Here is a 23,953-nt window from a genome sequence, read left to right as displayed (position 1 = left end):
CAAACATTTGACAGCTACAATTGGCTCTCATTTCAGGGTAGCAAAACGTTACTATATAAGCTTTGTTGTCATCTTCAAACTTTGCAACCCTAAATGTGCTGGTCGTACCATCATCTTCAATTCTGTTTGCAGTGTGAGCGAATGTTTCGACCAACTCTTCCTGGAACTTTCCAAAAATTTTCCTTGTGAAAAGATTTGCAGCCTGGTTCTCCATGGGTGATGGCGTCTTCAAGACTGGAGGCGTGTTGACAGTGTNCAATTAAGTCTGTGAAAGGTTTACTCTGGGTACCATATTCTCAGGAGCACCATCGTCTCGGTGAAGTGCCATACGCGGCAGATTCAGATCAGCAACAGATTGAGCTCTGGCCCCACCATCATTAAGGTTAAATCTGCGTATCATTTCATCCTGGCGTGGCCACAGTAAAGGGGTTGTGTCAGCAGCTGATAGTGAGGTCTTGCCACCACTACCATGTGCGCTAGGAGGTATAGCTCTACCTATATTTTTTCTGACAACTGAAACCTTCTTCCCACCCTCTCTGAGTGCCCCTAAAGCAATATTATAAGCTTCAGCTGTAACTGCCCCTTCCTCAGCATACTTGATGGCCTCGCGACATAAATGATTATAGCGGTGTATCAAGCTATCATGTCCATTTTCACTGACATGCTCATCCAACTCTCCCATGCTCTTGGCGTTTCTTGTCCACCGTCTCAAAATATAATGTGGTGGCAAAGTAGGTATATTTGTGACAGTAAACACTGTCAAAACATGTCGGCAGAGTATGCCGCAGTGCTCAAACATTTGACAGCTACAGTTTGCTCTCATTTCAGGGTAGCAAAACGTTACTATATAAGCTTTGTTGTCATCTTCAAATTTTGCAACCCTAAATGTGCTAGTGGTACCATCATCTTCAATTCTATTTGCAGTGTGAGCGAATGTTTCGACCAACTCTTCCTGGAACTTTCCAAAAATTTTCCTTGTGAAAAGATTTGCAGCCTGATTCTCCATGGGTGATGGCGTCTTCAAGACTGGAGGCGTGTTGACAGTGTCAAGATCAGCTTCAATCTCCATCTCAAACCAGCTCTCCATAGCCCTTTCGTACAGCCTAAAGAACATCGGAAGGGTTGTCTGCTGATTCACATATCCATCGAAAAAGGAACCTGTATAATAACCTTGGCTAGGAAACACTGCAGCAAAAAACGAATCCCGGAAATAAACAGGTACCCACTGAGCTCGTGCATTATATAAAGAATTAAGCCACTCATGTCTTCCTAAGTCATACTTTTCAATGATGGAACTCCAAGACGATTCAAACTCCTCAATGGTTTCAGTGAAGTTGATACAGTTATATAGCTCCACCTGAAAACTGGGATACGCAAGACACACATGAGCCAGCTTTTCCTGACCTTCTCTTAGAACATCCCACTTATTAATACAGTGACGAGCACCTGGAAATACCTGAGCAACAGCAATCTGTATGGCTCTATCTTGATCAGTTACCAAAGAGACAGGCGGTTGGTCTCTCATTGCTGTAAGAAAAGTCTTAAATAGCCAGATAAATGAAGTATCAGACTCGTCCAAAATAAGTGCACAGCCAAATATGATAGTCTGACCATGATGATTCACCCCAGTAAACGGGGCAAAAGGAACCCGAAACTGACTACACCTGTATCTCGTATCCAAGGTGACCGCGTCGCCAAAATGAGTATAAGCAAACCTAGATCTTGAATCTGCCCAAAAAACATTTGTCATCTGATTATCTTCATCAAGCTGAACCGCATAGAAAAAGCCAGGATTCTCTGCCTGCATCCTCTTAAAATACTCCAACAGATTGTGTGCATCCCGTCCAATTGTCCTCTTCGTGTTATTCGCCATACTTCCATAACTTTTCGAATCCTTAGACGCAGCACTTCTGTTATTAGATTCTAAGGGAACACGGTTACCATCCATAGAAACATACATCATACCACTAGGCACATTGTTCACCCCTTCTTGATAACTAGATTTTTCCGAATTAGCAAAATGCCTACTACGAGGACGAAGACAATGAAGCGTATTAGGACTAGCCAATCCATGAGTATGCTCTTTAACAAACTTTGCCACAACCCATTTATCCTGACCTTTCATTTCTATCCTAACCATTGCATCACAGCTCTCAGCAAGCCTTCTCTTAGACCTTTTGGTACTACATACGAATTCACGAACACTAACAGACCCATCAGTTCTCGGAAGAGACTTGGAAGTGAAACCAAGCTGCCTCGAATACTCGTCATAGAAAGACTTAGCTTCTTTTTCTGAACTAAACTCCATGCCAACACATGGCTCTGCAATACCAATCTCATCTTGAACTCCTAACGAGTTCTCAATGTTATTAGGTTCAGCATCTCCATCATCTCCCATCTCATGATTCCCCATTGACAAACCCTCTTCAACCAAATGAATATCCATATTTTCTCTAACTAACTGAGCACACTTTCTCCTAAACAAGTTCCAATTTCACACACAACTGTTTCGCATCTTCAACAGTCTCTATACAACACTGCATAAAACCAAAAAAAAGTACCATTCAATCATTAGGTGTTTGATTAGAAAAATCAAAGCACAACAAAGTGTTTGTAGATCTTTGAGAAAAAATCTTAACTAAATATAGAAAGAGGACTCTGCTATCTATCACTCTCCGATTGTTTTTTTTTCTTTCCATCGATAACAGAGAAACCCAGAAAGAGGAGAAAGCAAAGATAATAAGAGAAGGAGCTTACGTGAGTGTTGATTGCGACGAACCCCAGAAGATTTTTGGAAGTCGTGAAATTGGAAGAAGGGTAAACAACAATTCGGGAAAGTTGAGAAGCTGATGTTTTGTTTTCAGATTCGACCGGAAGATTAAAAATTAAACTCGAGCTTGTGCAGTCGTTTGAGAGGAAGAAGAAGACATTGAAAACTCAGACGACGTCGTTTCACGGAAAAGTAGAATAAAAACAAACCCTAACACCTGAAGTTCAAATCCTAAGCATATTTAAGAGTCTTCTGATTCATAAACAAACCTTAACACCTTAATTTCAAATCCTAAGCATATTTAATAGTTTGTGTTTTATTTTGAGTATTCGGATTACACTGTCGGGTATCAAGTAAAACACGAAACCGAACCGATACCTGCAGGTACACACATGCATAGGACCCAATAGTGTGAAATGTCTATAACAGAACCCGAATGGAACCAAGTTTTTCGAGTCGGTTTTGGTTCGAATACATAGGACCCAGGGGCCAAAAACGTCAGCGGGCTCAAAAATAAAACTAAAATAAACAAAATTGCGAGTAGTCGGGGCCAACCCGTTTAAATCTCAAAATACACTATAGGCTATAGCCAGAGCTGACTAACCCTCGGATGTGAGCTCGTAGTCGTATCAATATATTTGGATGTTGGGGTTATGAGTTTGTTAGGTCTAGGTTTTGTAGACCGATTTGCGAACATTATATAGAAACTGTGTGTGCGTCTTTGGGAAAGTTTATTGTTTGTTGGTTTCTTCGTCGTCAAAGAGTATGCGAAAAATGCACCCACCTACTTTGTTTTTACCTTCTGATTAAACTCATTAGCAAAAACCCCAAAAAAAAGAATAGCGTGAAGTTGGTTGATTATAGAGTTATCACATTTTTATGCTTAAAAAATATATATATATATATATATATATATATATACCTAAAATAGCAACAATTTCCATGGTTTTTGAAGATGCTAAAATACAGACTGAAGCGAAACTATCGAATATGTTGCATGGTACAATGGTCATGATTTCGAGAACTTTGTTTGAAGTCCCTACTATGCAAGAAAATCCGAGGACATATTACATATACATTTTTAGCTATATATATCAATATGATCATAATGTGTGTTTGTTGTTTTAACTATGGAGGATTTGATTGTTACCAAATACGCTCAAAGTAGGAACGCAGCTTGAGACATAAGTACCGTAATAAGCACCCACAAAGACAAAACAAACAAAACTTCATGGCATAAACGTAGAAGTATTTTTTTTTTTCATGCACATTCATTTATATAAATGTCTAACAGATTAGTAGGCAGATGAAAACCAAAAAAGAAATATATGGGGTTGCGTGTTTTACGCTTCGGTGACTGGAAAATTAGGAGGAACCAGAGAAAAAAAATACATCACCAAAGGGCATGTCATGTAAATTGTCATAATCTGCTGGCTCGCCTTTTGACCCAACTCGACCTAGTAGGTGGGGGTCGACTCAGCATCTCTCTAGCCCTCTCTTGTCTACAAGCTCCTGTAATCAATAACGGTTACCTCTTCCTCTGGAGCATCTAGGTCTTGGTAGCTGTACCATTTTCTCATACATTAGTTTCTTAAAGACATTGGACTCTTGTTCATCTTGATTGAAATATGATTCATGAAAAATGAAAGCAATGTGTTAAGATACTCATAACATATAGAATGAACTATGTTACCTGCGTAACCGTCTAGGATCCTGTCTAAAGGCTGGAGACAAAAGAAAAGGGGCGGGTCCACCTCTGCCGCTACCTTCAAAAGAAGGATTGGGTCCACTTGGGAACATCTGCATCGCAAACTCAGGTGGTGCTGGTACAAATGGTCCTAGTGGCCTGCCCAAATATCATCATTTAGACACCCTAAGTCTTTGAAGTTAATCTGAAGAGAGGATCATGAGAGGGTGTAGTCTTTTATTAAACCTACCCAGCACCAGGAACAGGCATCAGCACTGGTGGTGCGTTTATATCCGATGAGAAGGGAGGAACATGAACTCCCCCTTGTCCACCAAATGCATCGTACCTACCTTCCACAGAATTTCCACCATCAGGACCATCACCGTCACCTCCCAGTTGATCCTCTGACCGATCATTTCTGTCATTTCCATTAGCACGTCCATCACGCTCTCTGCGTCCACTACGATCATCCCTAAGTCTGTGCTCCATGCCTGGTTTACGTCTCATAGGTCTATCTCTCTGTCAAAAGTATATATCACCCGCATAAGTAACTCTCAAAAAAACCCTAAACACATGAAAACCCAAAACCAGTATAGACTATCATTCAACATTCCTTTAAATGATATAAACAAATATATAATCTTGTACCGGGCCAGATTGCTGCATAGCTGGTTGTCCTCCTGGAGCATTAGGATCACTGCAAAAGGCACATGATTTTATCATTAGGATCCCGTCATAAATGACAGAAGAGGAGTCCAAGAGAAAAACCCTACATACTTCATATAGTTCTGAAAATACAGTTCTTCTCGAACTTTGGTAGTCAGCTCCGTGACAAGCTCAGTGTGTTTCAGCTTGAGATGCTTGTACACAAATTCGGCAGCATGAAACAGCTTCGTGCAGCCCTTGGCTCCACAACCATATTTCCATCCATACTTCTCATCTCTAATCTTTCGGACATGTGGATCTAAAGCTTCAGTAGCCGCAGCATCTATCTTCTCTTTAGCAGCCATCACTTCCAAGGGGTCTTGACCTTTCAACCTCTCTTGCCAATGAGAGTCAAATTTACTTTCACTCTCATCTCCTTTTGCATCAGAACCTTTACCTTCAGCTCTCACATGCCGCAGACCCTTAGCTTCATTTGTTTCAAACTTTCCGTAATAATCCACACCATGCACTCGCCAGAGATATGTGACAAGTGTGTCAAGCAATTCAACACCCTCAAGGCCTTTCACAGATGTCAACCCCCTAATGATTATAACTGGACCAGTCGAACCACTGTGTAACTTTTCTCTACCTGAATTTTCAGTTTCTGAACCTGATAAAAGGTTTTCCTCAATTCCTTTCTCAGAGTCTAGCTTACGCACAAGGGCCTGTGCTTGTTCAACGTCAATTAAGATTCTCTTTGGATCAGAAGTGAAATTGGGTGCTTTTGGTGCGGCTGAAAGAAGTTCAGTCTCTTTAGATTCCCACCTACCATGTCTTTTTCTTTTGCCACCTCCAGCTGCTTCATCCTCAGAATTTGGCTCACTGGCCCTGCTGGATTTATCCGATGCTGTCACTGCTGGACCTCTGGAACAGATCGAGGGAAACTGAGCTTTTAGAGATGACAGAATGGTGACTTGTGACTAGAGTAATGGCCAAGGAATTGATCTTACAAATCTATAGCCCCGCTCTGTAAATCAAGTAAGAAATCCTTCGCCACCTTCCGTGCAAGTTCATTCCTCCTGAAAATTTGTAAGGAATATAAACAATCAGAAACATAGTTTTGAACTACGAGACTGTAATAACAAGTACAAGAGATCAGTGTATAGTATCAAAATTACACCAATCAAACTGTGGGTAATGCTCATGAACTCACCTTTCTATGACAGAGAGTAAGTTTGTTGGATGATACTTATTCTTCAACCTGGAATGCATAAAATACATAAGCATGTTAATTTTTTAGCTTGCAGAATATCCAAAAATAGTGTAAGAGATGTAAACAGATAGTGGACTTCACCAATCTTCATCTTTGTGAGAGTTAAAAAAGACGCGTTTCTGTGTTGTAATATACTCTGACTTATATTCTTGATATCTGCATCAGGACAAAAGGTATTAACCTAGCAGCTTTACACGACAACTGATTAAGCACCGAGACTAAGTTGCAGTTATAACGATACCTGCGCTCAGCTTCTGATGGCAATATATCATCTTCCAACTCCTGGATAAATTGTTTGTATGACATCAATCCATCCCTAGATAAAGGAAATACGACAATATTTCTTGTTAAATGCAACAGAAAGGAAGTTACACTAGCACCAGAATATAGGCATTATCTTGTACTCAACAAGAACAATGGAATAGAAACGATGACTTTAACATCACATGTTTCAGAAATGATTTTCTATTACTGATCAATAATGTCTCTCAAACATTCACTCTAACTTTCAAGGGCTATAAGGAAGAATGCATATATGCCTCATAGAAGGTAGACATTTCTTAACTCCTAGTATACATTTATCTACTACCAAAAATAAACACACCAAAGGACAAAGAGTACAAACCCCATGAAATACAAAGGAATTATGAACAAACATGAAGGAGCCTTAACCTTTGAGTATTTCCACTGTTGGAAGCATCACCATACCCTCCACGTCCTCCCTCCCATTCTGCCAAAAGAAATACAAAATTAAAAGGTAGATATTGATATCACTCAGTCACTCTCCTAGAATAGATTGCTTGTTCACAAACAGAATTGTGAATTAGTTACTCAAAGTGTATCCAATCCACAGCATATAGAGAGAAAAATATGAAGCTATGACTATGAACTATGCTAGTCAAATGATCCAGAAGTCTTCAATCTATCAGAACGCCCAATGACAGTCATCTTAAACATGTCTCACAAGTGCAAAGTGGTTATACAGGTTCTCTCAACTTTCGAATATATAAAAGAGATGTCTCACCCTGATGGCGACCCATAAAGCGGCCATGAGGCCTTTCATCACCATAATTAGGTCTCCCACCCATTTCACGATCATATCCTCCACCATATTCATATCCAAATCTAACATGCAAAAGAAGAATTGTGTACAGATTAGGAAATTACGAAAAGAATATAGATATAACAATCGCTGATATAAGAGGATGATCAATGTGGTTTGATCTCCAATAAAATTATGAGTGATGCACTTTTCAATTCTCAGTCAATTAACAATCGAACTTATATTATCGAACAATCCAATTGAAGTGTGAGCAATGTGGTACATCAAAGAAGATCCAAAAAAACTCACTGAGCACAAGAGATGGAAGATTACCTTCTGTCGGGAGGCCCATAGCCACCACGGTTACCGCCACGGCGAGCATCATAGCCATTATCGTCCCTGCGGTAACGTTTATTAGGAGGCGAGCGACGCTGGGGAGGAGAGTAGCGCCTATCTCTGTACGGTGGCGGAGGACTCAAGCTAGGACGTCTCTTGTAATCCCTACGAGGCGGTGGGAGAGGCGAACGGTCACGGTCACGGCGTTCGAGGTCTCTGTCGTCACGGCGCTCCCGGGAATCTCTCTCACGGCGTTGCGGAGGCTGTTCCTGTTCCGGCTCCGGCTGCGGAAGAGAGGAAGAAGGCGGAGGAGGAGGAGGCGGTGAGGAAGAGATCGATTTCTCAGGGAGGCTGTTCTCGACGGAATCAGTGGGAGGAGGAGTAACATCGGCCATTTGGAGAAGATGATCGGAACCCTATTTCGGGAAATCTACGGTTTTATTCAACGATACACTCCAAAGCCTTTTTCTTCTACTACCTTTACTTACTAGTGTGTGAAATTCAAGTTGGCCTTTGAGGCCCATCTTAGTCTTCATAAAAATCAAAATGTCTTTTTTTTTTTTTGGCTCAACTTCAATCTCTTCGTTAACCAAACCATTACAATCACATAATATCTTGGTCCACAGTATTTTTAACCCATACTGGCAGTAGTTGTAGTGTGATTTGATTTTTTTTTTTATGTTTTCAACGTGTAATTTGATTTAATAATAACTAAGATTTACTGCGTGGTATACCACGATCCATTTGCATTCTGAAGAAATTAATTTAAATATTTCATTATAAATTTGAATATGTCATTATAATTTTGAATCAATAAATTAGTTCCTCTATTTTTAACTATAATAAATATAGAAAATCTGTATTTTGATACTAATAAGTAAATTTCAATAAAATAATAGAATTTTTTTTGATTTTGATTAAGATAATAATGAATGAAGATCCGATTAGTGCAATCTGTTTTCTTTTGAATTAAAACCGACCCAACAATTAGGATTACACCAAAAATATACTCCAAAAATTTTTAAATAGATTTTACTCTTTTTATTCATAACCGATACTATTAATTATTTAAAGAACATATACGAATTATCTAAATAATGCTAATGCACAGTGACATACAACCTCATTTCATCCACTGTTAATATATTTTGATAATGAGCCTTTATATTGTAAAATAACTCAAATATAAAATAATCTATATCTGAATATACTTGTTTGGTTACAAAAATCCTAAAACAATTTTAAAATAAATATCCGTTTATAAAAATTCAAATCACATCATATGCTGGAAAAAATCTAAAATTTTATTAACTTTATGTATTAAATAGTAATTCAAATAATTAAATATAAGATTAAATAAAAGTGAAAAGAGAATTATATTTTAATTTAACATATTGCTTTAAATTAGGTAAATAGATTTTAGGAAATTTGAAATTAATATTATCAAATAAAGAAATGATTGTGTTTGGTTGTAAGGATTATAGAGAATTTAGTTGGACATTGTTTGGATACAAATATAAATTAAAATATGGCACAAAAATGTACTTAAAAAATGTTAAGATAGATAAATATTCAAATATATTCAGTTTAACCATTTAAGTTTTTTTTTGAATTACTAAGAGATTCCTAGCCTAGGTCCATACATCTCTTTAGACCAGGAATCAAAGCATTTTATAAGGTCTCTTTCTAAGGACCGTCCCTCGAACTGGCAACCGTTTCTCGAACCGGCAACCTCTAGATTTTGCTAGAGAGTTTTTACCAGTTGAGCTACCGACGCTTGGTAACCGTTTAAGTTTTAAGTTACTCAGTCATCTCTAAACTAAAATCACCCGAAAAAAAAATTATTAAATTCAACAACTCAGCCGGTTTGACAGTTTCCATCCTACTATATTAATGTGTAAAAAATTACATTCACTTACTATTAGAAAATTTTAATTAAGATTAAATAATTAATTAAATAAATAATTCTAATTTAAAAAACAAAATAGGGAAATATCAAATAAAATAAATTGTAAAAAAGTAAAAAAAAAAATCCGTTAGAATCAAAACTAATTTGTTCTTAAAAAAAACTAACATATAAGATTTTTTTTTACATGTTAGTTATATCCTTTTACTTACTTCACAACTATAACAAAAATTTCACAAAGGTTTAAATAATTTTATTCATTACATACAAATGTTTTATTGACAGGTTTTCAATAAACATTTAAAAAATATAAAAATTATAATATAAGCAACAAATTTTTAATCATAAACCATTATAAATAACATAATAAGAAAATAAATTATTACAAATTTTCATCAAAAAATGTTCAGCCTGCGGTTTTCCGCGAGATAGTACCTATTTTAGATTGTTTTAACTTTACACCATTGAAGAAGTTAATAATTTATAGAAAACTTTAAACTACATTTACAAAGAGACAAAAACAGAATGTAATAAAGACATGTCTACTAACAACACTTTACTCTTTACAGTTAACTTGTCCGTATCAGAAAAAAAAAAATTAAATCTCCAATTCCAAAAAACATTGAGTGCAAAAATCTCAGATCCAATCACACTCCACCAAAATGCTCACCGCCAACTTTACCGCCGTCCTACTCCTCCTCCTCGTCACCTTCTGCTCCGGTCAGACTCCTCCGGCACCAGAACCCATCGCAGCCGATGGACCTTCATCTCCGGCGAACTGTCTAGTATCTATGCTAAACGTATCGGACTGCTTCTCGTACGTTCAAGTGGGAAGCAATGAGATCAAGCCTGAAGCTGCTTGTTGCCCTGAGCTTGCTGATATGGTTCAAAGCTCGCCTGAATGCGTTTGTAATCTTCTCGGCGGTGGCGCGTCGCCGCGTTTTGGAGTTAAGCTTGATAAGCAAAGAGCTGAGCAACTCTCAACCATCTGCGGTGTGAAAGCTCCATCTCCTAGTTTGTGTTCAGGTACATTTACTCATTCCGTACACCTACTTTTTCTATGTAATTTTGACCGTCTGATTCGATCAAATCCAATCTAACGGCTTAGCGGGACCTCTCACTAAATTCACTAATTATTATTGATGACATTCTTTAATTTAACTAAAATAAAATAATAATAGAAATAAACTGTGGTGTGAAATTTATTTAAAATTTTTTTTTTGAAATAATTGGTAATTATTTATTGAAATAATTGGTAATTATTTATTAATTAATTTTTGGAAAATAATTGTATTATTCATTTGATTATTTTATTTATTTTTAATAATTTAATTGTTTTATTTATTTGTACATATAATAGTTCTAGGTTTTCCGACGATATCCCCAGCCGGAAGTGAAGATTCATCATCTGAAGGTAGATTTATTACTTTGAACTGAAATCTAATTTGAGTCAGTTCAAGAAAAATGATACAATTTTATTAGTACAATAGTATAAAAAGCAAACATAATTTTTTTCTTTTTTGTAATTAATAGTTAACATCTTAAAACTTGTCTTAATCTATCAAAAACATTGATATGTGACTGAAATTTCAGATTCAGAAGGGTCAAAGAAAGATAAGAAAAATGGTGGTGCGACTTCTAAAGATTATGGAGTAGCTTTGAACTCCTTAGCCTTTATATTATTGTTCATGATTTTTTCTTTATTCTGAGAGTTACATAACTTCACTAGGTGATCCAGCATATATTCTCGACTATCTTCTCATGTGTGTTTCTTATGGAACTAAGGTTCTATATTATTTTTACACTGTATGTAGTTTACTGAGCTTAAGTTATGGATGTTATGAATAAAGATCTTCCATATTTCAAATACAAATCAATGATGGAATTGACCATTGAACTGGTAAGATCCAAGCTCCAATTTGCAGTAACATGACAACAACGAATTTGCAAACTGTACCATTGGAAAGATTAATTGAGTGTGTGTTTGGAAATCTGTGGAAGACAAGATATGATGCTAGAGTCTGAAAAATAAAACATTATCATCATCTACCATATTCTGCCTTACTTCATAATCTTTAAATCAGAGCCTATCTCACACAACATAGAGTATACAACACTGGTCATGCAACTTAAGTTACTTGCTATACACAGCATTTTCTCATCCATCATCTTCCTCACTTTCTCCACTTCCTCCCACTTTCCATCAACAGCGTAAATATATGATAGTAGCACATATGGCCCTATGTCATTTGGCTGCAATCTCATGAGCCGCTTCGCCAAGATTTCTCCAATGTCAGGATTCTCGAGTGTCCAACGAGAAGAGAGAACAAACGTGGACTTTTCTTTCAGTTCTTCCGAGTATTTAGTCAAACCTGCTCGGCCAAGGAGAGTAACCAAGCAGCCATGGTGCTCTAATTTAAGTTCAACTTTATAGATTCGTGTTAACCGATCATAGGCCCACCAACCTTCTAGAACCATCCCAGCATTTGCACATGCAGACAAAACACAAACCAAAGTAGCACCATTTGGGAAAACGTTTCCATCCTTTTCCAAATCGACAAGCATCTCTGTAGCTTTCTCTCCATGCCCTAGCATGCCATATCCAATGATCATAGAGTTCCACGACACGATGCTTCTCTCTTCCATCCCATCAAAAACCTCTCTAGCCATATCCATTGCACCACATTTAGCATACATTGTAAGCAGAGCAGTTGAAAGAAGCACATCGGGTTTAATCTTATTGCTTGTCACATATGAATGAATCTGCCTACCAATCTCAATCTGGCCTAAATATCCACAAGCAGTCAAGGCGCTCATGACACACGCTTTGTTTGGCTTCAATCCATCTCCTTTATCCACCATTACTTCGTAAAGTCTAAGACATTCTGTGTAATCCTTGATCCTAACATACAGAGCCAATATAGTATTCCAAGAAACAACATTTCTTCGTGGCATTCTATCGAAAAATCCCCGCGCCATTGTTACATCTCCCACTGCCGCATAACCGTCAATCATAGAGTTCCAAGAAACAGCATCAGGAGCAGGCATATTCTCAAACAAATACCGTGCCTCCTCCATATCCTGAATCCTCGCATAACCGCAAAGCATAGAGTTCCAACTAAAAACATCCCTCTTAGGCATTTCATCGAACAACTCACGTGCAACATCTATTAACCCATTCTTCACATACCCATCAATCATCAAATTCCAACTAACCAAATCAACCATATACCCACCATCAAACACCTTCTCTGCATCTCGGACTCGTCCACAAACCAAGTACATATGAATCAACGAGTTCCTAACAAACAAATCCGAAACAAACCCGTACTTGGAAACCAAAGCATGAATCTTTTCTCCATCTTTCACCAATCCAGCTTCCCCACACACCTTTACCATCAACGGAAACGTGTAATGGTTACACAAGACACATCTACCAACAATTTTGTCGTAGTAAAACCTCAACGCACCAAAGGGTTGTTTTAAATTAACGAAACATCTCAAAATAGTGTTACCCAGAAACGCATTAGGTTCAATGACGGAATCGAAAACAGAAACAGCTCGTGAAACAGAACCAAAACATGTGCAGAGCTTTTTAATCACTCGTCCTGAAACAAGAGAGTTCTGGAGCAGTCCAGAGACTAGAATCTGGGAATAAACTAGGTCAAATTCATTCACAGATCTTAAAGATTCAAGCTTTTTGAGTATCGGATGATGGAGATCGACAACGACGTCGAGATGTGTGGTACGAGGTTTGGGATCATCTGGCCAGAGTCTTGGTGATGGTTTTGAGAGATTGTCTCTGCATTTAATGAATTTTTCAAGAGCAATTGAGCTTCCGCTTGGTCTTCTGGATAAGCCTAGATTCATACTCGTATACGTATTTGTTGTTGTGCCCCCTTCCTTTGTATTAATGGGTTTGGCGGCAAAGAATTGTCTATTTGTTGGTGGTGGTACGTTTTCTTGTTGTTGGTAACAATATATATTCAAAGTTCAAACTCGGAAGGGGGGCCAGCTTTATAAAGCCTCACTGCCTCAGCCTCAGCCTCAATAGTCGTCAATTCACACGCACATATTACGAAAATTATTTAATATTTGTTTTTGATTTCCGGTAAATTTCAAAAGAATTAGTCTATTTGTATTATAGTAGAAGATGGTGGTCGGTGAACAATTTAGGTTGTTTATATAACCTGTAATAAAATTGTCTGATTTTAATATGTTTTTATTAGGTTTTCCGTGAAAATATCAAGTGATTATCGAGATTTGAAGGCTGTTTTCAAGTATTTTTGATTTAAGAAGGTTTTTTTATAAAATTTCAAAACAAAATGAGAAAAAGACAAGCAAATCCTGTTTCAGTATAGTTTGGAAACTTCCCGAGTATGGTATTTGCTGAAGGTTTTTTATGTGTACCAAATAAAGAGATAGATTGGAATGTATGAAAAGCTAGAAGAACCAAAGTTCACCTCGAAGAAGAATTAGAACAATACATTTAGCCATTCGGAAGATACGACCCGAAGAGTAAAAACATATACATAACAGCCAGAAGACGTGTGGCCAATCAGAGTTCTCTTGGTCACATCGGCCATGGGAGACGTATTCGATCTCTTTTCTACTCCACACACCGGTCACAACCCACGTGACTAGTCCTCAAGACTCGTCCCTTCATTTATCGATCAAAACAATGTTGGTTTAGTGTTTTTGCCCTAGACCGAGACCGAGCCTATAAATACAACAACAACTAAAGAAAAAAACTCTACGGTTCTCTCAACTCTTTTCACACCACCAACAGCCTCCAGAGTCCAGAGCTCCTCGCCGCCTTCATAACCAAGTGAATTCGTCCATTGAAGCTTGGTTGTTTCTCATCCTTTCGTAGTAGTGAACCTAGATTGAAAACATTCAAACATACCATCTGTCACTTGATTTGCCTAGATGGATATAAAACTCTGCAAAATAAAGACGTTTATATTGTTGGACTATATTGGAACAAAACTCTAACAATTTCCGTCAAGTTTTGTAAGCATAGTTTACAATGTAACTTTCAAATATTTGAATATTATTGACTTCAAATTCACATGGATAATTATAATTAAGCATATATCATGTAAAACAATAATGCGAGCAGTTTTTTTTTGCTCAATGGAACATATTTTCAAACTAATGTTGTATGTGGTTTTTAATAAAGTTAGTTAATGATTTTTTTTTGTTAACTATTGGACCACAACTGGCCGGTCTATTAGCCAAATTCCTACATTAGTTAATGATCATTTTTATTATAGTTATAACAAGATACTGTATAATTAAGGTTATACTTTTGCCGATTTTTAATATTCATTGTCAAAAAACGATGTCAGTGATTAGAAAACGTGCATTATATTATGACTCATTGGTAATATATATATTTTTCGATTTTTACACACATGACGGATTAAATTTTGCTTTTGGACAGGAGAATTTTATATTAAAAAAAAATTGTTGAATCATTATATGAAAATAGCTGCGCATTTTTTTACGGTGATGTGTAAGGTTTTTTTATGTATGAGAACACTTGATTGAAAGAAACGCAAAATAAATTATTTATACACTACACATGTGATTTGATGATAGATGAACAAAGTATGAAATACTATGATATATATATATATATATATATTTAGTTTTTTTTCATTTGTGTTGTTCACCCAAAGGTTTAAATTGGACGATGAAAGACCAAATTGTTTTCACATGATTTGAGTTCATTTTGTGTACAAGACAAAATTAGACATGATGTATTTTAGCTTCTTCATAATCATGCACGTTTGGGTGCGTTAGGGAGAAAGGCTACGGCCTTGACATCTTCGAGGTGGAAGCTTGGCGAAGCTGGCTCGAGAAGAGTTTTATGCTGGCCTTGATTCGCTGGAGGGTGGATCCTTCTTCACAATATTGTGACGACATTTCTTTGGTGTATCTCTCTCTCTCAAATGATTTATTCTCCTCATATAATAAAAGCCTAATTATAATAGTTCTGAAATCGGGTCAGAACCATTATATATTAGAACAGACAAAAACAGACACAAATAAAGTTTCATATGATTTAATTTGATCGATAGATATGGATTACATGTCATAAATATCATGACAAAATAAGCATATCAATTGAATTTCAAACATCATTCTCAAAAGAATTGGAATTTTTGGAACATTGATTACTTTGAAATTTTTGGAATTAATTTGCCTGAAGTAAGTCTGAATTTCAAACATCACTCGCATTGCAAAATATTAGCAATCCTTTTACGTTTTTAGAATATCTATATTAATATTTTCACAGCAGTTTTGACAAAAAAGACTTTGAGTTGAGAACTATTTACAATCCTATGCTATTGGCATTTATTATTATTTCACATATTTAGTAGTCATTAATGTCTTCCCAAGAATCTCTACCATATCTATACAATAATCGATTTCAAGATATAAAATTATGGAAAGCCTATAAATCAGCTATATTTGATTTTGTATGTCATTAATTACTCACCATATTTAATTTTAAACTATAAACAAATTCGAATACAGAAATAAATTAATGGCTAGAAAAAATATCAAATCACATAAACTATGCATATTCCCTAAAAATAAATATTATGCAATATTTAATCTCTAATTACGTGGTAACCAATTAAATATGCTGTGTGTTAAGAGTTGAAAAAATAAACCTAATTAATTGCCTATAAATAATTGGTCCTTAATCGCAAGTTAGCACCACCAACAACATCAATCATCAATCTCTACCTTCCAATACCAATGTGAGTACGAAACAAATTTGGTGATCCTTAGTCTGCTTCATTTTTTTCCGATAAAAGCTTTTTTGTAAAAAAAAGATCTCAGAAAAGTGTGGTAGTGAACCCTCTCAATCTGAACAGATTCAAACCATTTTATATGATAAGATCGATTGTCAATTTGTGATGATGCAAAAGTATTCATACTGCTAAATATTTCACTCTTTTTTTTCCTTAGAAGTATATATTTTAGTTAGAGCAATATATATGTTTCGCTTCTAAATGTCATTATCCTTTTTTTCCCAGTGGATTGTGATTATATAACTAATTAATTTTGGTAATATATACATACTAGTGTTATATCCGTACTACGTACGGTTTAAGAATCACCTAAGTATTAAATTATATAAAGTTTACATTTCCAGTTTGACATGTACTAACGCTACATAAATTTATATTTTTGTCCAAAAAAATGTTTAAATCTAGATTTATGCTTTCGAAAGTATCATGTTATGAAGAGGTGTTTTTAGCCAAACACTATTTGAATTACTCTGTACAGTCTCAAAATACTACTTTTTATTGATCTGGGATAAATGAAAAATATTGGGTTTAGGGACACAAATTATGTGGTCTTGTTAACGCTTTTTAAGATGACATGTAACTAAAGAACTCACCAAGTTTCAAAAACAATAGTATTAGTTTTATAGCCAAACTAAGGAAACGCAAAGGAATCAAAGAACAATATGCAAAAAATTGAACTACGTAAATACCTTTTTTTTGGCATAACGAACACTATTATATTTTCTCCGAGTATTTATCTTTTCTTATTGCCATTCCTTGCTTCCTTTATTAAAATGCCATGCCAGTCCAGATTTTGAAGTAAGTCGTTGCAACCCTTGTTTTGTTCTTGTTCTTCAACTTCTTATCCGACCATGCTATTGTTCACTTGACATCTCTCATTTATACTCCTTCAGAAAATCGAATAGAATGTTACTTTAATTGCAGAATAAAAACAAAGATTAATATGTAAATTGTTTCAACATAAAGTAGAAAATTACCGAGGAGAGAGTATATGTTTGGAAGCAATAAAACTTGTCATGGACTTGAATTTCAGTGGAGCGACAAAATGCGGAGGGTGAGAAAATTTCTTTTAAATATTTACTGGTTTTGAGACAACTGATTTAACTTTCATTATATAGGAGATGAGATTAGTTATGATATGAAAAAAAGAAAACTGTAGAGAAAGGTTACCTTATAAATCATAAGATCTATTGGAGAAAATAAAGTCAACAACCCGAGAAAGTGTGATACAATATGGGTTTGAAACAATATTACTAAAAAAATTAAAATATCATTAATCTCATATTTCAACATGGATAAAATCTTCATATTTTTTTTTTTTAACAACACCAATATAGGGCATGCACAATTAAATTGATTTAATAAAAATTGGTATTATGCAATCTTAATAATTATTAATAAACTCCAACAAATTTGTAAATTCCAGAAAAGATATGTTTTACACCACAGATTAAAATATAATAATAATGTTTACAGATTATAAATATTTAAACTTTATAAGATTTCTAAATATTTAAACTTTATATGAATTATAAATATATCATATAACTTACAAATCCTGCGGTGTACCTAAAAAAAATAGATGTGTCATTTATAAAGTTAATCTTAGAATTATAAATGTTTTTTGAGTGACAAAAAAATGTTTTTTTGACTAAAAAAGAGATATCAAATACAAATATATCCTGTTACACAATATAAATATTGAATAAATCAAATTTAGTCCTATATGAGTAATATCAACAATGTTACTAATTTTGTGATAATAAAAACTAAATTTGTGTAAATACAGATTTTAGCAATTTAACATATGCACAATACTCTAAAAGCAACAACATTTTATGAAATTTTTTATTTATCCACGGGTCCAAACCTAGACTAAAAATAATCACAAGTACGTGATGGGAATTAGGGTTAATATTAGTACACTTATATATTTTTGCGGGTTCGTTAAAAAATACAAGCAAAATACACTTATATATTTTTATTTTCACAACAACTAATTTTGATTGATTAAATTCTAAAATGAAATAATTAAAATTAATTAAATTCCAAACGAAAATAATATTTGTAGATAGATAAAGCAAATAAATCACAAACATCTCAATATTATTATTAAAAACTTTTAAATATATCTATATATATATATATTTTGTCAACTTTTAAAAATATATATTTGATCCAACATAATATTTTGGTGTAAGTTATATTAAATATTTTTTAAAAATAATATAATTTTGCGATGTACCGCGAGTTATAATCTAGTTATAACCATAAAAATATCTCTATATTTGAAAACTCAGCACATACAAGAAAATATTTTGTCATGCCTCGTAAGACATCCTTGTGTCTACCAAATGATTGCAGTGCTATTCTAACCGTATTTTTTTGCTCTTCGAATTTTTTTTTTCTAACTCTACAAATAAGAATACTAAAACATTATTTCGATTATAAAATCTACTAAAACCAAACAAAACTTATTTGATTGCTTGACTTGTTAAGATTTATGAACCACAACCCCTTGGATATACCCCAATGCCCAACGGTTTTAGTTTCTAAAAATATTACTACACTGCCTTGCTCGAAAGATTAGTACAATGATAGTTTTAATTTAAAATCTGTCAAAAATGAAACAAAAAAGTGTTATAAGTTTACTAAGAAATAAATGAAACCTCAAAAGTAGATTGAATATATTATTTGAACGCTTTGAAAAATTAAAAGATAGATACTCCCTCTGTCTCACAAAGATTGAAGTTTAGTATTTTACACATATTAAGACAGATGGAATATATGATTAATTTATAATTTATTATTTTCACTTTTCCACTTTCTCATTTTTACACTCCATACACTCTACAACATCAGTAATCATTAAAACAAAAATTATTAAAAATATTCAAAACATCAATCTTTGGGAAACAAAGAAATTTCTCTAAAACTTCAATGTTTTTGTGAGACCGAGGGAGTATGTCATATGTCATATGTTCAGCCATATTTTTACCTAAATTTCATGTATGGATTTGAATTTTTTTCCATATCGTTTTTCTCTTAGGAGTCTCTTGTTCAATTAGAGTTTTCACTTTAACGAACGTTTGAGCTTTTGTCTAGGGTAAACACTCCCTCTTAGTAAGAGTCATACCAGTTTAGTACTCTTTTAGCCTTGGTTGGATAATTTCAAAGCTACAGTTTCCTGTTCCTTCTCCTTTCGCGATTAGGGTTCTTCTTCAGATCTTCTTCGTTTGCAGATTTTTCGAGGGGTTCTCTTTATTTTCAGCGAGCAGTAAAGGTTGCAGTCAGTTGGCTTCTAGTGGTCTGTGGTTGGTTGTCGGATGTCGACGCATTTAGATACGGCGTTAAAAGCGATGTCTTTGGAAGAAGAAGAGGAGGTCCCTTTCAATATGCCGGATCTTCCTGAGTACTGTTCAAGTGAGAGCAACGTCTTCAGTCTGATGGGCAGAGTTCTAAACCCAGATTGTCAATCAATCTCGAATCTGGTCAGAGATCTCCCAAGGAAGTGGCAGTTGTATCACAGAGTTAGAGGTGTAGCTCTATCGAAAGAGAATTTTCAATTTATCTTCCAGTATGAGCATGATTTGGAAAGAATTTTGGAGAAAGGGGTTCATACTTTCAATGAATGGTCAATAGTGATTGATAGATGGGTGGAGAATCCTCCGGAGGATTATCTGAAGTTTCTTCCAGTTTGGGTTCAAATCAGGAAGATTCCGGTTAATCACTACACTACGCAAGCAATCACAGCCTTGGGGGAAATCATTGGTCAGGTACTCGAAGTAGCCTTTGACCCAGATCAACCTCAAATTAATGATTATGTGAGAGTAAAGATTAAGTTCGATGTTTCCAAACCTCTCCGTCGTTCAAAGGTAGTAAATTTCAAAGGAGGTCCATCCACAATCTTCTTTGACTTTGAAAGAATTCAAAAACGGTGTTTCACCTGTCAGAGGCTAACTCATGAACAAGGAAAATGTCCGATCAAACTAAAAGAGCTGTCTGAGCAGAAAGAAGCAAGGAGTCAGAAGAAAAAAGAGATGCCTGCTCCGAATCGTTTAATACCAGTTTCAGATCCTCTTTTTGGTGTTTTAAGGGATGATCAAGTTGGGATTGACCCTATTACAGGAAGACCAAGAATGGTAGCAGAAGTCATTGATGAAATGAGAAAGTATATGAGAGGCGCAGTGGGTGCTGAAAGGATTGAAAAAATTGAAAAGATCAAGTTATCTCTTGAGGATTTAAAGAATGATCCGCTGAGAGCCAAACTAATCCTTAGGCTGGAACCTCCTCCGGTGGTCTCCTCTGATGTAAACAAGCAGAAAGGGTTAGTTTTTGGTTACTCAAGTGAGTCGATTCAGTCTGAATATGATGGCAATGTTCACTCTAGATTGAGTCTCAAGGTTGACTCTAGGACTTTGGCAAGAGACACAATTATGGAAGCCAATACGGGGTTCACTCAATCTGACGTAGGGACTTCAGCTGGGCTCTATGGTTCTTCTTTGTACTATCAGGATAATCCTACGGTCTTCAATGCGGGTCTCTCTGAAGCCGGTTGTTCCGAGAATATCCTGAAAAAGTCTAAACAAAGAAGAAGACCATACAGAGCACAGAGGAAAAAGAATAGTGTCATTGCGGTTGGAGAGGGTAAAGAGGTTGTAATAGAGATTACTCCAAAGAGGAAAGCTGCGGATGAGGCTAACACTACATCAAAAGTCGCTAAGCGCAAAAACAAAGAGGTAGTCCCAAAGGAGGGGCTGTCCAAGTGTTAATGAGCATGATCAGTTGGAATTGCCAGGGACTGGGGCGGCCTCAGGATCTGACAATTCCTCGTCTCAGGGAGATGCGTAAAGAACATTTTCCGGAGATCCTGTTTCTGATGGAAACTAAAAATAATAGTAATGTAGTAGTTGATCTGCAAGCCTGGTTGGGTTACAAAAGAGTTTTTACCGTAAACCCAGTAGGATTAAGTGGAGGTCTCGCTTTATTTTGGAAGGAGGGAGTCAATTTAGAGATGAAGTTTGTTGATAAGAATCTGATTGACTTCCATGTACAGTTTGGTTCTGTGGAGTATTTTGTTTCTTGTATATATGGTGATCCGTTGGTTAGTGAAAGAGCAAAGGTCTGGGAAAGATTGACAAGAATTGGTATCCAAAGATCTGAGGCCTGGTGCATGATGGGTGACTTTAATGACATTCTACATAATGGTGAGAAGCTTGGAGGTCCCAAGAAAGGGGATGCTTCCTTCCTGCCCTTCAAAGATATGATAGGAAGCTGTCAGATGGTTGAACTATCTAGTTACGGAAATGGATTCACGTGGGGAGGAATGAGAGGAACTTTGTGGATCCAGAGCAAGTTAGACAGATGCTTTGGGAACAAGGAATGGTTCAAAAAGTTTCCAATCTCCAATCAAACCTTCATGGAGAAGAGAGGATCCGACCATCGACCCGTTCTGGTCAAACTCACTTCTGTCAAAGAGCCTTACAGAGGTAGCTTTAGGTTTGACAAAAGGTGTTTCAATAAACCAAATGTTAAAAAGGCTATCACTCTGGCTTGGAACTCTTCGAACCTTAGGAGAAATGGGGTAGTATCAGAGAGACTCATAAACTGCAGAAAGGCGTTGAGTAGGTGGAAAAAAGAGAACAACACAAACGCCTTGACAAAGATCTCTCAGTTACAACTCAACTTGGAGATGGAACAGTCTTCTGGATACCCAGACATCTATAGGTTGAGAAGTCTAAAGAAAAAACTTTGTCAAGCCTACAGAGAAGAAGAGAATTACTGGAAACAGAAGTCTCAGGAAAAATGGTCAAAGTCAGGTGACAAGAACACTAAATTTTTCCATGCAGCAGTCAAAGCAAACAGAAGGAAAATTCGGTTAGAAAGGCTGATTGATGTTAACGGGAATGCTCAGAAATCAGAGGCGTCCAAGGGTTCAGTGGCAATTGCTTACTTCCAGGAGCTCTTCACGTCTTCTAACCCAGAATCCTTTAATGAGATGTTCCAAGGTTTTCGGCCTAGAGTAACTGTTACGATGAATGAGCATTTGTGCAGAGTAGTATCGAAGGAGGAAGTGAAAGAGGCTGTCTTTACCATCAAGCATTCCATTGCACCTGGAGCAGATGGATTCACTGGCTTTTTCTTTCAAAAATACTGGGGAATTATCGGAGCTCAAGTCACACAAGAGGTCCAAGCCTTCTTTCTAACGGGTATCTTTCCTCAGGAATGGAATTACACTCAGATCTGTCTTCTGCCAAAGAAAGAAAATCCAGAGCACATGTCGGATCTCAGACCAATCAGCCTCTGCTCAGTGCTTTACAAGATAATTTCAAAAATTCTTATCAGAAGGCTTAAACCACTCCTGCAAGAGATAGTTTCTCCTAATCAAACTGCCTTTGTGCTGGAGAGACTAATCTCCGACAGTATATTGATTGCACATGAACTCGTGCATGGCCTACGAACAGATAAAATCATCTCAAAAGAGTTCATGGCCATCAAATCTGACATGTCCAAAGCCTTCGACAGAGTGGAGTGGAAGTATTTGGAGGCTTTGCTTGGTGCTTTAGGCTTTGATCAACAGTGGATTCTTTGGATTATGAGGTGTGTGACCACGGTCACTTACACAGTTCTGATCAATGATCAACCGTTTGGCATGATCACCCCAGGAAGAGGTTTGAGACAGGGTGACCCCTTATCCTCATTTCTATTTGCCTTATGTACGGAAGGGCTTACCCATCTATTGAACAAAGCAGAAGCGTCTGGTCTTATAAATGGTATTCAGTTCTCGGTGAATGGTCCCTCAGTTCATCACTTGCTGTTTGCGGACGACACTTTGTTTTTGTGTAAGGCGGATCAGTATCAGTGTAGTGCCTTAAAGAGTATCTTAAAAGTTTATGGTGATGCAACAGGTCAGTGTTTGAATGTTCTCAAATCTTCTATCACTTTTGGAGACAAGGTAGAAGAGGATAAGAAACTTGCATTACAAGAACTTTTAGGTATATTTGCTGAAGGAGGTGCTGGAACATATCTAGGTCTCCCTGAGTGTTTCAGTGGTTCTAAAATTCAACTTCTGGACTACATCAAAGAAAGACTCAAAACCAGACTCTCAGGTTGGTTTGCTAGATCTCTGTCTCTTGGAGGTAAAGAGATCTTACTCAAGGCAGTTGCCATGTCGACACCTGTCTATGCCATGTCGTGTTTCAAGCTGCCAAAAACGACGGTTGCCAATCTCACAAGTGCTATGTCTGACTTTTGGTGGAACGCAGTTGAGCATCGCAAAAATATTCACTGGGTCAGTTGGGAAAAGATGTGCCTGTCTAAAGAGAATGGAGGTCTCGGGTTTAGAGATTTAGAAGACTTCAACCAAGCACTTCTGGCTAAACAAGCCTGGAGAATCATACAAGAACCTAATAGTCTCTTTGCTCAAGTTATAAAGAGTAGGTATTGTGTTGAGGTTGACTTTCT

The 23,953-nt window shown here is 36.3% G+C and overlaps 4 protein-coding genes across 4 annotated transcripts; 1 reads left to right on the top strand and 3 right to left on the bottom strand.

Moving 5' to 3' along the window:
• LOC104789292 (protein FAR1-RELATED SEQUENCE 3-like) lies at nt 260-2,979 on the bottom strand. Its single transcript, XM_010515016.2, has 2 exons — nt 2,758-2,979; nt 260-2,537 (listed from the first exon to the last, which is right to left on the bottom strand). The coding sequence occupies exon 2, from the start codon at nt 2,444-2,446 to the stop codon at nt 260-262; it is 2,187 nt and encodes a 728-aa protein (XP_010513318.1). The 5' UTR covers nt 2,447-2,537; nt 2,758-2,979.
• Nucleotides 3,983-8,242, bottom strand: LOC104787021 (serrate RNA effector molecule-like). Its single transcript, XM_010512511.2, has 12 exons — nt 7,751-8,242; nt 7,400-7,500; nt 7,048-7,105; nt 6,617-6,691; nt 6,457-6,531; nt 6,316-6,363; nt 6,113-6,181; nt 5,235-6,026; nt 5,106-5,154; nt 4,708-4,976; nt 4,464-4,616; nt 3,983-4,333 (listed from the first exon to the last, which is right to left on the bottom strand). The coding sequence occupies exons 1-12, from the start codon at nt 8,146-8,148 to the stop codon at nt 4,273-4,275; spliced, it is 2,148 nt and encodes a 715-aa protein (XP_010510813.1). The 5' UTR covers nt 8,149-8,242; the 3' UTR covers nt 3,983-4,272.
• LOC104787017 (xylogen-like protein 11) lies at nt 10,221-11,556 on the top strand. The gene is made up of 3 exons (XM_010512508.2): nt 10,221-10,685; nt 11,020-11,073; nt 11,253-11,556. The coding sequence occupies exons 1-3, from the start codon at nt 10,322-10,324 to the stop codon at nt 11,366-11,368; spliced, it is 534 nt and encodes a 177-aa protein (XP_010510810.1). The 5' UTR covers nt 10,221-10,321; the 3' UTR covers nt 11,369-11,556.
• LOC104789291 (pentatricopeptide repeat-containing protein At1g08070, chloroplastic-like) lies at nt 11,721-13,529 on the bottom strand. The gene has a single exon (XM_010515014.1). It carries the CDS (start codon nt 13,527-13,529, stop codon nt 11,721-11,723), a length of 1,809 nt encoding a protein of 602 aa, XP_010513316.1.

The sequence above is a fragment of the Camelina sativa genome, chromosome 5, assembly GCF_000633955.1.
Source record: "Camelina sativa cultivar DH55 chromosome 5, Cs, whole genome shotgun sequence".
In the NCBI taxonomy this organism is placed as follows: Eukaryota; Viridiplantae; Streptophyta; class Magnoliopsida; order Brassicales; family Brassicaceae; genus Camelina; species Camelina sativa.
Note: the sequence above shows the minus strand (reverse complement) of the source record. Positions and strands in the feature narration are given on the sequence as shown.

What these genes read in the sequence shown, in the direction of transcription:
- LOC104789291 (XM_010515014.1), bottom strand. Translation starts at nt 13,529, where the DNA reads ATGAATCTAGGCTTATCCAGAAGACCAAGCGGAAGCTCAATTGCTCTT.
- LOC104789292 (XM_010515016.2), bottom strand. Translation starts at nt 2,446, where the DNA reads ATGGATATTCATTTGGTTGAAGAGGGTTTGTCAATGGGGAATCATGAG.
- LOC104787021 (XM_010512511.2), bottom strand. Translation starts at nt 8,148, where the DNA reads ATGGCCGATGTTACTCCTCCTCCCACTGATTCCGTCGAGAACAGCCTC. An exon ending in TTACTCTCTGTCATAGAAAG is followed by an intron (nt 6,182 to 6,315) that starts GTGAGTTCATGA and finishes ACAAATTTTCAG; the next exon opens with GAGGAATGAACTTGCACGGA. An exon ending in CTATGCAGCAATCTGGCCCG is followed by an intron (nt 4,977 to 5,105) that starts GTACAAGATTAT and finishes TACTTTTGACAG; the next exon opens with AGAGATAGACCTATGAGACG.
- LOC104787017 (XM_010512508.2), top strand. Translation starts at nt 10,322, where the DNA reads ATGCTCACCGCCAACTTTACCGCCGTCCTACTCCTCCTCCTCGTCACC. An exon ending in ATCTCCTAGTTTGTGTTCAG is followed by an intron (nt 10,686 to 11,019) that starts GTACATTTACTC and finishes TACATATAATAG; the next exon opens with TTCTAGGTTTTCCGACGATA. An exon ending in TGAAGATTCATCATCTGAAG is followed by an intron (nt 11,074 to 11,252) that starts GTAGATTTATTA and finishes CTGAAATTTCAG; the next exon opens with ATTCAGAAGGGTCAAAGAAA.